This window comes from Vitis vinifera, chromosome 18, assembly GCF_030704535.1.
Source record: "Vitis vinifera cultivar Pinot Noir 40024 chromosome 18, ASM3070453v1".
In the NCBI taxonomy this organism is placed as follows: Eukaryota; Viridiplantae; Streptophyta; class Magnoliopsida; order Vitales; family Vitaceae; genus Vitis; species Vitis vinifera.
Genome location: NC_081822.1, coordinates 1,688,475 through 1,701,906, shown reverse-complemented (window position 1 = coordinate 1,701,906; position 13,432 = coordinate 1,688,475). Strand labels below are relative to the sequence as shown.

General features: G+C 34.3%; 1 protein-coding gene across 4 annotated transcripts in view; it reads left to right on the top strand.

Moving 5' to 3' along the window:
- Positions 1-368: 368 nt before the first annotated feature.
- Positions 369-13,432, top strand: part of LOC100245339 (transportin-1) — a 44,307-nt gene continuing 31,243 nt past the window's right edge. For all 4 annotated transcript variants that reach the window (XM_010665829.3, XM_059734679.1, XM_010665828.3 and 1 more), the window contains exons 1-14: positions 369-754; positions 1,756-2,043; positions 3,759-3,848; positions 3,980-4,057; positions 4,148-4,228; positions 4,319-4,369; positions 4,634-4,719; positions 5,589-5,655; positions 5,750-5,806; positions 5,890-5,919; positions 6,033-6,092; positions 6,313-6,426; positions 8,954-9,067; positions 9,528-9,626. In XM_010665829.3, coding sequence (XP_010664131.1) covers positions 590-754; positions 1,756-2,043; positions 3,759-3,848; positions 3,980-4,057; positions 4,148-4,228; positions 4,319-4,369; positions 4,634-4,719; positions 5,589-5,655; positions 5,750-5,806; positions 5,890-5,919; positions 6,033-6,092; positions 6,313-6,426; positions 8,954-9,067; positions 9,528-9,626 — 1,380 coding nt within the window. In that variant the 5' untranslated portion in view covers positions 369-589. The remainder of the gene's footprint in view (positions 755-1,755; positions 2,044-3,758; positions 3,849-3,979; positions 4,058-4,147; positions 4,229-4,318; positions 4,370-4,633; positions 4,720-5,588; positions 5,656-5,749; positions 5,807-5,889; positions 5,920-6,032; positions 6,093-6,312; positions 6,427-8,953; positions 9,068-9,527; positions 9,627-13,432) is intronic.

Here is a 13,432-nt window from a genome sequence, read left to right as displayed (position 1 = left end):
TATTTGCATATAATAAATATTTAAAATTATAAAATATAAGAATTTATATACCAAAAAGTAAATAAATATCTTATTTACTTGAAAAAAAATTACTTCATCAAATGTTTAAAAATTTTAAATTTATTTATTTTAATTTGTTTAAAAAAAATTGTACAAAAATTTAGAGGACTTTAAAAAAAGAAAAAACCTAAAAATAGAAAAGCGTAGTGTGAGGCAGGCGGTCATATTACTAAAAGACAAATCAAAATATTACCGTATCAAGAACCGTAAAATATGTGGTAGTTAGATAAAGCCGGTCGGTTCAAATTTTGAAAAAAATTAAAAAAGCACTCTATTTCAAGATTCTGAAACGTAACCGAAGAAGGAAAGCAAATGAAAACAGGGGCAGTCTGGTCATAACGTTCTAGTTTCAACGAGCAACACTTGGACACCCAACTCAAAATACTTCTTTCTACAGTCATGACAACTAGGCATTGATCGTCGTCTTCTTCTCACCAACACTTCACTATCTTCGTTATCCCCAATTCGAACATCTGAATTCAATCTCAGTTTCCAAAACCCTAACTCAATCCTTTTGCTGTATCGGCAAATGGCTTGGCGGCCACAGGAGGAAGGTCTCGGAGAGATATGCGGTTTGCTGGAACAACACATTTCTCCTACTTCGGATAAGTCTGTGATTTGGAAACAGCTTCAACATTATAAACAATTCTCTGATTTCAATAACTATCTCGCCTTCATCTTTGCCCATGCGGAGGTAATGAATGATGGAATTTTGATCGTGTTTGTAGGATTGGGTGGTTTGGAATTGCCATTGACGATAAAGATCGGTGTTTTGGTTTTTGTTTTTGCATTTTTTATGTGAAAGATTGGATCCGTTTGGTTCATGGAAAGAAAAGGAAAAGGGAAGGGAAGAAAAGGAAAAGAAAAGAAAATGTTAGGAAGTGATTAGAATTGAATCACTGCCATGCGCTTTGACACTATATTTTTATTTTTCTGATTTTTTTTAATTTTTAATTTTTATTTTTATTTTATTTATTTATTTTTTTGTGAGAAAGAAGTTGCATGTTTATTCTGAATTGGGTTGGACCATATCTCACCGACATTGTCATTTTTCTCTATAAGTGGGCTTCGGGGGTGGAATTAATTCAGAGCAATTTTTCTTCAAATCTTGAAGGTCTACTAGAGCACTTCAATTGAGTGCTGGCAGTGTAGACAATTATTAATGTCTCTTGATTCACTTTTTTCCTTATTCTGATCATTGCAGTGATTAACATGTCATTGGTGTTTTTCATTGTGATTTACTTACCATCTTCCTATTTTGGTTGATGGATAGTTAAAGTATGTCTCATGCAGAATAAAATTTGAATTTCTCAATCCGTGTTTTATATAGGGGATTTAATGGGGCTGTTAAAGGACATGTCAGCTATAGGAATTGTGTTGAAAATTTAAGGACATGGCAGCTATAGCAATTGTGTTGAAAATTTAGAATGGATCCATCGCAATGATGGCTCACATTTTCTTTTAATTCTCTAGATTGTAATAATGAATCTCATTATAAATTGTTATGCAAAGAAGGCAACGACATTTAATTTTTATTGGTTATCTAAACAGCCACAGAAATTGCTACAGTATTTATTTGTACTTTTCATGCTTTATATATCTAAAAAGAAGACTCTAAGAACTCTCCATTTTTCAGTATGTATCATCATAATCCTATGTTAATTTTTTTCTATTGAATTTTACCTTTTTAAACAGGGCAAATCAGTTGAAATTCGTCAGGCAGCTGGTCTACTGCTGAAAAATAATCTCAGAAGTTCTTTCAGAACTTTAGATCCTGCACATCAACAGTATATAAAATCAGAATTGTTGCCTTGTTTAGGAGCGGCAGATAAGCACATAAGATCTACAGTTGGGACAATTATTACTGTTATTGTCCAACAAGGAAGAATTTTTGGTTGGCCGGAATTGTTGCAAGCCCTTGTGCATTGCTTGGATAGTAATGACCTCAACCTTATGGAAGGTGCTCTGGCTGCTTTATTAAAGGTATGGTTTGATTTACTTGTTCACATTGGGGATTTCGAAACCTTTAAAAAAATATACTTATGAAGCATGATTCTGTGTATGTTGCATGGGTTCAGGTATGAGTGTCGGATGCAGGTATATGTCCCAAGTGTCTGATACTTCGCAACTCAAATTTTAGGATGTAGGGACTTGGGTAAAAAGGATTCAAAAAAGGGGGACGGGTAGGATATAGCATAATAAAAGTCGAAAGAATTTTTCAGCTAACTCTTTTTTTTCTCTAATGTATTTTTTATTAAGAAAGCTGAAAGAATAAAAGGATTTCAATGGAAAAATCAAGTAGGCATATCCAAAGTAAAATAGGAGTATCTGGCAAAGATCCCATGCCCACACCATGTCATGTCATGTTGACACATACGTGGGGTGAGATCGAAGGATTTGGGTATCATAGGATTTTGTGCATGATGGTGTATGAAGTCCTCAATAATGCAGAATGCTATGTCCTAATTCCTAGACCTGTTGACTTTTATTTTTATTTTATTTTTCTTATTACAAAAATAGATGCATATGGCTACATTTGAGCATTGTGAATTTAGTTTCAATAAATAGGAGAATATGAAAATATTTTAAGTGGATGCCTATGAAGACATGCAAATATTTCTTAGTATAATTGAAAGATCAACTAAATTATGGCTAAGATACATATCTAAGAGATGAGTGCAGTTCCTTGCATCAAAATGGACCTTTGATCATTTTATTTTTGCACCCTTTCCCCTGAAGGGAATTTGGGAGGCTATTCCTTGATTTCATGAGATTTAGATGTATTACTAATTGGATAGACTCTCTTAATTGTCAAATAGTCTTGGTCATGGATCAAGTGAGTCCCTCTCCATCAACCAATTTGGCTTAAGGAATTTGATATCTATTAACAGAGGGTTGATATCATGTTGAGACTTGAGACTCTATTGTGAAATAGTCACAAAACTTGATGGATTGTCATCCGTCCACAAAGCCAACCTCAAACTTGGGTATAAGGCTTACTAGCTCCAGTTAGAAACGTAAGTAAAATTTTCTGTGGAAAGCATTGCATATGTTGAATTCAAATTACCAACATATGGATGCAGTGTACTTCATATAACAAATAATCAAAATTTCCCTCCAATCCCTCCAAAGGCAAAAAGGAAAAAAATAAAAAAGTAAAAAATAAAATAAAATAAAATAAAACTGGAAAATGAACATACCATAAAACATTTTTCTAGAACTATTTGATGTTCACTCTCAGAGCTGCAATCGTGGATTAATTTTATTTCTTTTCCTAGATTGGCGAGTATTTTAAAGATAAAAAACATTGAATTTCTTGAGTCAAATTTTCTTCTGCTAGTTCATAATTCTGGTTGAAGTTCATGCAATTTTCTCTTAAGAGAATAATGAATCCTACAAGCTTTTGAATTGGAATTATTAATTGTATTTAGAGTAGAATCCTTGTATGCATGTCTCCAGCAATCTTTTTGTTTGGATTAACAAAACCCATATCTTCAAATAGGTGGATCGTCTTCTTAAGACTATATTTCAAGGGAATTAGTTTTCTTGGTAATTCTATGTTTACATATGTTCCCAGCAGTGATATTACTCACCTTTTTGAAGCTTTTTAATAGCCAAATTTGGGATCAGATTCATCATAATATGCAGTTTTATCCATAAATAAATATATGACATATTTATGATATGAGGGACCTTAGATTTGTGAAGACATTCCACAAGAGCTTGATTCAGAAATACCTGGATTAACTGAACGCCCCATCGATGCTTTCTTGCCCAGATTGTTCCAGGTAACAAAAGTTTTTCTTTATTTATTTATGTATCTAGGTTTACTCATCTCCTATGTTCTATACTTCAATTTTTATAGGATTGCAAGCTCTTGTTAAATTCTCCATATCTAATTATGATCATCTTTAATCAGCTATTCAAGTCACCTCATGTCTCTATACGGAAGCTTTCACTGGGATCAATAAATCAGTTCATTATTCTGATGCCCACTGTAAGGAAAACTGACACTAACCTTTCTAACTGACCTAATTTTATTGGTTTGGAGATGGGAATATCTACTGTATTTTGTAATTTATTTTAGGCTTTATTCATGTCCATGGATCAATGCCTCCAAGGTTTGTTTGTTCTTGCTCATGACCCTATTGCAGAGATTCGAAAATTGGTGAGTTGATCATCTACATGTTATAACTTATATGTAATGAATATGGATCTCACGCTTTCTCTGTACTAAAACTAAGACATCTTTGAATAGGTTTGTGCTGCTTTTGTCCAGCTGGTTGAAGTTCAGCCTGCTGTCCTGGAGGTGTGAGTCTTACTTCTGTTTCATATGATTCCAATAATTATTTTTATTTACCCTGTTCTCTGTGGCTAGTAATTTCTAGTACAAGGGGGCAAATACTTCTTTTGTCTAGTAACTTGTACTTTAAATTCAAATTTATTTTTATTTGTTTATAAAAAACCGATCTGATTTCTAAAGTATTGCTTATCTCATATGAAGTCTTTTTGTATTTTCATGTTTTACAAGATGTTTTGCTTTAATGGTGTGATGTTTGACTTTATACGACAGCCACATATGAGGAATATAATTGAATACATGTTGCAAGCCAACCGGGACGCTGATGATGAAGTTGCTCTTGAGTCTTGTGAATTTTGGTATCCCCACACATCTTTACTCTTTGTATGAATTTTTTTGGTGGAAATTTTTATTGGTTGTGTTATGGTTGCATATAGGTATGAGATTTGATGCAAAGGCTAACTTTATTGGTTAATGGATTTTCATTGATATTGAGATACAGTTGTCTAGATGATCATGGGAATTTATTATGATGCCCCCAGTGAAAAAAGAAAGAGTAAAAGGTGTTTTCTTCACATATTTTCTTTCATGCTATGTGGCTTACATGATTAGAACATCACAATTTTGACACTGTTATTTCTTGTGATCCATTAGATATTTGATGTCTATCAAAAGTGCCTTGAGCACTAAAGATAAAAGATTAGTTTTGCCCTTATCCTGATATTTTGAATAGCTTTATTTCTAGGTTTACTTATAGATTCATATCTGAGTAAGACAATCTTAGCTAGGGGCATAAATGAACTTGTGTTGTGTCATTACTTTATGCTGTCTTCCCATGATGGGGCATTAGTGTTTGGTGATCACAAACCCTTGAGGAATATGTGGTGGTGTTACTTAAATTTCTCAAAATTTTCACAGTTTATCTTCAGATAAGTACATGCAATGGATCCACAGATGACACTAGTTATTGGCATGATTTCTCAAAGAAGAGATTTTAAGAATTACTTCTATAGTTCTTGTTAGCCCTTCAAAAATTTGATCTAAAAAGTTGATGATGCTGATCCAAAACCCGCTTTTCATTTGTTTAGTATGACCCAATAGCTCTTGTGAAGCTGACACTTGTATAATTAGTGCCTCTCAGAAAATAATGAGAGTTCCAATGTTCAGATTTATTTTTAGTTGGTCAAGAGGGCGGCTTTTACTTTCTAATGTTTGCTGTGATTGGCAGGTCAACCTACTGTGAAGCGCAGTTAGATCCTGAACTTTTAAGAGAATTCTTACCACATCTGATTCCAGTATAACTCATACACTTGGGATCAGCCCCTCCTTTTATCATTTTGTTTATAGATAATGTTTCTAGTCAATTTTCTATCACTGTTACATTTTTAGGTTCTGTTGTCAAATATGGCTTATGCTGAGGATGATGAGTCACTTGCTGATGCAGAGGTGAGGGCTATTGCATGCTTGTTGAACTATAGTAATAATTGTTAGTAATTTGTTTAGCTTAATCTTCCTGCCCACCTGTGCAGGAGGACGAGTCTATCCCGGATAGAGATCAGGTTCATTCTTTACTGTCTTTTTATTTTTTTTATTTCTTTATTTTATCATTCTGGAGTTCATCTCAGTCTTTTTGTTGGGATGCCTTTCTCTTTCTGGAAACCTTAATCTTCAGGATCTGAAGCCTCGCTTCCATTCATCACGATCACATGGACTAGATGATATGAAGGACGATGTATGTTTTCAGCCTAATCTTCTTAGTGTTCTCCAGATGCTGGTCCTTTATCTAATGGTTCTTTTATCTTTATTATGTTCATCTTCCTCAATCAGGGAATGGTTTGATTTCTGATAATACAACCTAATAGTAGTGTTTTTTTTCTTCTCCTTTTAAAAACCTGAGGTTTATATATTTAATTTTTCTGGTTAACTGTATTGGGGACTTATTCCATTTACAGGATGATGAAGCTGTCAATATTTGGAACTTGAGAAAATGCAGTGCAGCAGGTCTTGATATCCTTTCAGATGTGTTTGGGGATGAGATTCTTCCAACATTGATGCCTTTAGTTCAGGTAATCTTCCTATGACTTAGATGATTCTGAAGCTGAAACTGTGGACTCTACTTATCTTGATGCATTTGTTATGTTCTCAAAACTTTCCAGTCTTTTGCCTATCCTTCATACTGGGAACCCCGGATTGCTTCGTTTCCAAGTCCTGGATCATATAGGATAATGTAATCTACCCTAGGTCTCTAGATCTTAAGCAACGGAAGCAAAAATAACATTTTTACAATCATAGGAACTAGATTTGTGCAATAGAAAGTTTTACCTCTGATTTGGACTTTCCCAAATCGATTCCTTTCGATGAAGAATGGATTTGCAGCCGCAGAATGCCTCATTACCCCAAGGTCTTCCACCTGATGGCTTTAACTTGATCTTGACACTCAATTAGTAGGAAGGTATGGAAGGGTGAAGACTATAACTCTTTCTCTTCTCTCTGAATGGTGGAAGACGACTAACTGGAAACCCTAACCCCTAAAGGGGTATTTATAGGGTTCCCTATTAAGCTTAAGTAACTTGAGCTCACACGGGCTTAAGTGACTTGAGCTCACTTAATTTGGCCCACATGGGCCTGAGTCATTTAATCTTAGCCTAAAGTGGGTCTTAATTGATTAATTAACCTCACAAGGTTATCTAATTAATTAATTAACCTAATCCAGAGACTTTGTTCACTAATCTCCATGCAACCTTGAGTAATTACCAAAATGCCCTTATGTAAAAAAGTGAACTTAGAGTTAATTCAACTCTCATAGACTGTGCCCCCAAGGTGAGCTTGAGTGAGGATTATTGGGACCCATAGGAGTATTGACTCCCTTACAATCCAATTCTAAAGTTGATTCAACATCCTAATATAAAGAATCAATTGCACTCTAGTACCTTATCTAAATAAAAACGAAATGAAGTTCGGGTCTGTGACCTATTACCTACTATGTGTAGACTCCCCATGAACTGAGGTTTATAATCTAATAAGGTAGTGCTCTCACCTATTGAAATTACCTCTTCAATCCTTAAGTTATATATCTCACTTATTATGTGATCAATCGACATATTTTAGCTCCAAAGTGCATATGTCAAATTTCCACTAAAGAAAATACTATGACTATATTCTTCTAGATGACATGTCTTTTGGATCACCTAAAGAGATACATTATCTCAAACCCATGAGATATCATGGTGCTCCTATTGAAAATACTTGTTGTTATCAGCTTCCATCAATAGTGACCCAATTCATAGGAATATGTAACCACCTTAAAGTCTTACTCATAGGTCAAAACCTCTTGTTGACTTTTGACATAAACTCAATTTTCAAGGTTGAGAGTCCATGTAGTACAGTAGCTTGGTGAATCATGACAATTGATAGCCTTATGTTATGATTCATCGTAGATCCTGTCTAGTATGCATCACATATACTAGTGCTCTCACCATGGGAAAACCATTCCAATGAACAAGACAAGTCATCCCTCCAATTCGGAGGTAGTGCACCATAGGCTCAAATGGATTGCCTAAATCCATGAACTGACTATAGACTACTCATCACTCTGCAAGGAACCTATGACTTGGATCTTCTATACAATTCCTAATACGCCCAAGTCATGTATAATGCAAGTGATGTGGGCATATATACTCAGATAACCAATTGATGCATATGTGATAAAGGGAAACCAAAAAACACGAATAAATAAATTTATAAATGAATCTCGATCTGTTATATCATGTCATGTTTTCTAGGGCTTAATCCCAATACTTCAAACTTCCATATTGGTGATTTTTTTTAATAAATAAATAAATAAAATTAAATTAAAGAAAAGAGCCTCCAGAAAATGACCCCAAGTATACAAGATAACAAACCTCCTTTTGCCACCAAAGGTCAACCACAAGAGTACAAAAAGAACTTTAACAAACTCAATCAGTACCCAAACAATCAAGAAATCCAACTAAAGTTAGTGAACACTCATCGACAAACAACTTAGCTTAGACAATAGAAAACAAACAAACTCTCTTTTTAGCTTTTGAATAGAAAAAACCTCATTACAAAAAGCAATATTGTTCTTGGTCTTCCACACCATCCAAAACAAACACAAAGGGATTGCTTGCCAAACCTTCCTTCGCTTCTATATTGGTGATATTCATCCTCCGAATATAGTTTTTTTTCTCTCTTTTTTATTAAATCATAATTGGACTAAAGTTGCCTTTGTAAAGTTCTTCTCTATTGTTTTAGTAAGCTCTTAATTGGATAAAGCAGAAAGTCAAGATGAATTCAACACCTAGTTGTCCACTCTAGAAGCAGGACATCATTTCATGAACTTGTACTCAAAGCAACAGCTGCACAGTTTTTAAGGAATCTTCTAACTAGACATCCTTGGTATAGAAATACTCAGAGCATCTGTTGCAAAACATGTTATAGTCATCCTACTCAAAGTTAGAATAAGCTTTCGAGTATGGGTATTTATATTGGAGGAATTCAACAATTAGCTGATTCATTTCTTCACATCTTCTTGCTTTGTTTTTGTGTTCCTCAATTTTTCCTTTTTTACATCAGGCTAAGCTATCCACCTCAGATGCTAGGTCCTGGAAGGAAAGGGAAGCTGCAGTTTTAGCCCTTGGTGCCATAGCTGAGGGTTGCGTTAGAGGTCTTTTCCCTCATTTGGCAGAGGTAATGTTATGCCTTGTTCAGCATTTGACTGTGATGATGTATGAACTACAAAAGAAATTGGTACAAGCATGATGCTCTTGGAATTTTTATCCTCACTTCTGCAATTCTTCTTAATATGTGAGCAGATTATTTTTGTTTGTTATGGACTTGTCATGTTATACTTCTTCATTATCACTTAATTACTTTTTCTAAGTTCCTGTTGGATGTTGTTTACCTTCATATATGTGTTTTTGTTCTTCCTCATTATCACTTGATATACTTGACTCTTTACTGCACTTTATTAGTGGATGCTGTAGATCTTGCAGATTTCTGGTCATCTGTCAGATTACTTCACTCTTTTTTTCTTTATTTCTTTGTTTAATTCATCTTGTTCTAGTTCTTCAGGTATCTGGTTGCTCTAATATTTTCAAGTAACTGTATTAATGTCAGGTTATTGTGACAACTCAATTCTTACATGCAGATTGTGGCTTTTCTCATCCCCCTTTTAGACGATAAATTTCCTTTGATACGAAGTATTACTTGCTGGACCCTTTCTCGGTTTAGCAAATTCATTGTTCAGGTACAATTATAAATACATTATTCTTCCATTTTATAGTTGAAGCTGTGAACTTTTCCATGTATTTCTTGTTCATGAATCCTTAACATGTTGTGTTTGAGGCAGCTACGCCTCTTTGTTGGAACTCAAGCAAAGAAAATGAAATTGCAAATGGAAGAAGGATTTGGTCTTTTTTTTTCTATCTTGGAAAAGCTTTGAGGTTGTTTAAGTGGTTTTAGTGTTGTTAAATGTGGAGAAAAATTGTATTTCTCATGCACATTTTAAAAATATACAGCCCTAGAGTTATATACAACAACAGAAAAGAAAAAATAAGGAAAGAATTGGAAACTACCCTATTAAAGATCCCTACCAATCAGGGATTATGTACACAAACATACACATGCAAAATGTATTACAACTATAATATACAGCTGTGGAGGATATATAGTTGTGTATACAATTGTAATAATCTTCAATACTCCCCCTCAAGTTGGTGAATAGATATTATCCGATCCTAACTTGATAATGATTTTTTGAAACTAGACACTGGTTAATCCTTTAACATCAACTAATTGACCTTCAGTAGACACATATGGTGTGTAGATTAAGCCACTATCCAACTTCTCCTTAATAAAATGTTTGTCCACTTCCACATGCTTGGTTGTGTCATGTTGTATCGAGTTATGTGCAATGTTGATGGTCAACTTATTGTCGCAATAAAGTCTTATCGGTGTTTCCCACTTCATCTTCAAGTCCTTTAAGATAATCTTGAGCCAAAGTAACTCACAGATTCCGTGGTCCATTGCACAAAACTCCGCTTCTACACTAGATCTTGCAACAACGTTTTGTTTCTTACTCCTCCAAGTTATCAAGTTCCCTCAAAGGAAAATGCAATCTTGTAGTAGACCTTCAATCAACAATTGATCCTGTGTAATCTACATCAATATAAGCCTCCAATGATAGCTCATTGCTTTTCTTAAACAAAATTCCTTTCTCTGGAGTTGTTTTCAAGTAGTGTAGGATTTTGTATACAGCTTGGAGATGAACTTCCTTTGGGTTATGCATAAATTGACTTACTAGATTGATTGCATAGGCTATGTCCGGTTGTGTACGTGAGAGGTAGATCAACTTGGTAACCAATCTCTGGTACATACCCTTGTCTATAACTCCATCCTCGTTTACTTCTCTAAGCTTGTGATTCAGATCAATAGGTGTGTCAGCTAGTTTACATCATGTTTGTCTTGTCTTTTGTAATAAGTCAAGAAGACAAAAATTCATTTTTTTGAGTGAACCACTTCAATTCCCATGGAATACTTTCGTCTTCCAAGCTCCTTTATTTCAAACTCTTTTGCTAAGCATTGCTTCAATGCTTCTCTTTCTTCGAGATCATTTCCAATCGCTATTATATCATCAATATAAACCAATAGGTCAGTTACTTCTCTTGAGGCTGAGTGTTTAACAAATAAAGTGTGGTCACCATGGCTTTGTTTGTAGTCAACAGTTATTATGATTTTGGCAAATCTTCCAAACCAAGCCCGTGGAGATTGTTTTAGCCCATTCAAAGCTTTCCTCAATTTACATACCTTTTTCCCTTTCAAGTGCATATTAAAACTAGGTGGAAGATCCATATAAATTTCTTATTTAAGCTTTCCATGTGAGAATGCATTTTTCACATCAAACTATTATAATTCCTAGTTAAATTAGGCAACCAAAGAGAGTAAAACTCTCATAGTATTCATCGTGGCTACTAGTGCAAAAATCTTTTGGTAATTTACTACATATGTTTGAGTATGGCCTTTGGTCGAGCTTGGCTTTGTATCTCTTGAGAGAACTATTCGTCTTGTACTTTACTACGAACACCCACTTGCACCCTGTTGGACTCTTCTCTCTTGGTAGCTCAACCACATCCTAAGTTCCCTTCTTTTTAAGTGCTTCCATTTCGGCCCCCATGACTTGTTTCCATTCCTTACCATTTAGTGCCTCGAATAAGGTCTTAGGTATGGCTATGGTGTTTAAGCTAGTGAGAAATTTTCTATGAGATGATGACAATCTTTCGTAGGATACAAAATGAAAAAATGGATATAAAGGGGTGTTGAGTACATGTTCTTGTGCATTTTTTAATTGCAATAGGCAGATTTAAATCACTAATATTAACAGAATTAGGAGAAATCTTAGGAGAAAATGGATTATTTACCTCATAGGAAGTGGTTTGTTTTGACTCTTGGACTTACACAGGTTCAATGATGGTTGTTCTTTTTTTTTTTTGAGTAAACCAAAGTTGACCTTGTAGAACTAAGAACTTGTTTCCCTAGAGGTGGACTTCTAAGTTTAGGACTTGTAGGTTCAGGAATTTGTGAGTGCTCAAACATAGGCTCAAACACAAATGATTGTGATTATGAGGGTTTAGACACAGATGAAGGTAAGTCAAGTAAGAACAAATTTCCTATATCCGTATCTTCCATGAATGATGTCTTTCTCTGAAGATAAGGATGATTGAAGTAGCTTTCATGTTTAACAAAGGATATATTAGAAGAGACATAAAATTGTTGAGTGGGTGGATGATAACATTTGTAACCTTTTCGAGTAGATGAATACCCTACATAAATGCACTTAATTGCTCTTAGATCTAGTTTCCCTTTGTTATGAACATGGACACGAACAAAAGAAACACAACCAGAAACCTTTGGAACAAGACCGATAGACGTTGTAAAGTTTGGGAAGTGTTATGAAAAAAAGTTCTATTGAACTTTTGAACCCCAAAACTCTAGATGGCAACCAATTTATAAGATGAGTAGCCCGATATGATTTAAGAACATTTTTTTGAACAAAAAAAAAACTTTTGTAATAGCAAGAAGATGACCGTGTTTTCTTTCAACAATCCCATTTTTTTTGGGAGTGCTAATGCAAAAAGGATTCATGGATAATACCTTCTTTTAAAAAATAAAAAGATAAGACTTGATTGAACTAATCATTTGCAATATCATACCTAAACTGCTTGATTCCCAGTCCAAATTGAGTTTTTACTATTTTGTGAAAATTGGGAAATGCAATATTTACATTTGATTTTTGTTTAAGCAGAAAAATCTAAGTTACTCGAGTGCAATCATTTATAAATGAGACAAATTATCTATAGCATAAAATATAAGGAATTGTGGTAAGGCCCCAAATATCACTATGAACTAACGCAAAAGGAATTGGCACTATTTTGTTACTTATTGGAAAAGAAACATGATAGTGCTCTGCAAGTTCACAAACATCACAATGTAATTTTTCTACATCAATTCCTTTGAATAGTAAAGGAAACATAATTTTAAGAACGTTAATCGACAGATGTCAAAGGCGACGATGATGATGAAACCAAATCTTATATTTTGTTGTGGATGGGGCTTCAGAAAGGAATGGTAAAAGTACTTGGTTCTCAGTCCTATTTTAACCAAATGACAACTGAAGATAGTAAAGTATATCATTTTCCTTAGCATGTCCAATCATCTTTCCTGTATCATGTTCCTAAAATACACAATGAGAGGGATAAAAATCAAACAACAATTTAGTTCTTTGGTAAGTCAATGAATGGAAACAAGATTGGTTGAAAACTTAGGTACATGTAGCATATTTTTCAAAACTATGAATTTATTTAAGCGAACTTTCCCTTGACCAATCACGGTAGCTAAAGAGCCATCAACAGTGACTATTTTCTTATTACTAGGACATGGACTATAAATACTAAACTTTTGTAAGGAATGAGTCATATGATTTGTAAGTCTCGAGTTGATGATCCAAGAGCCTAGGAACCACATATCCAAGACACTAAAAGTAAGAGAAGGAAAATA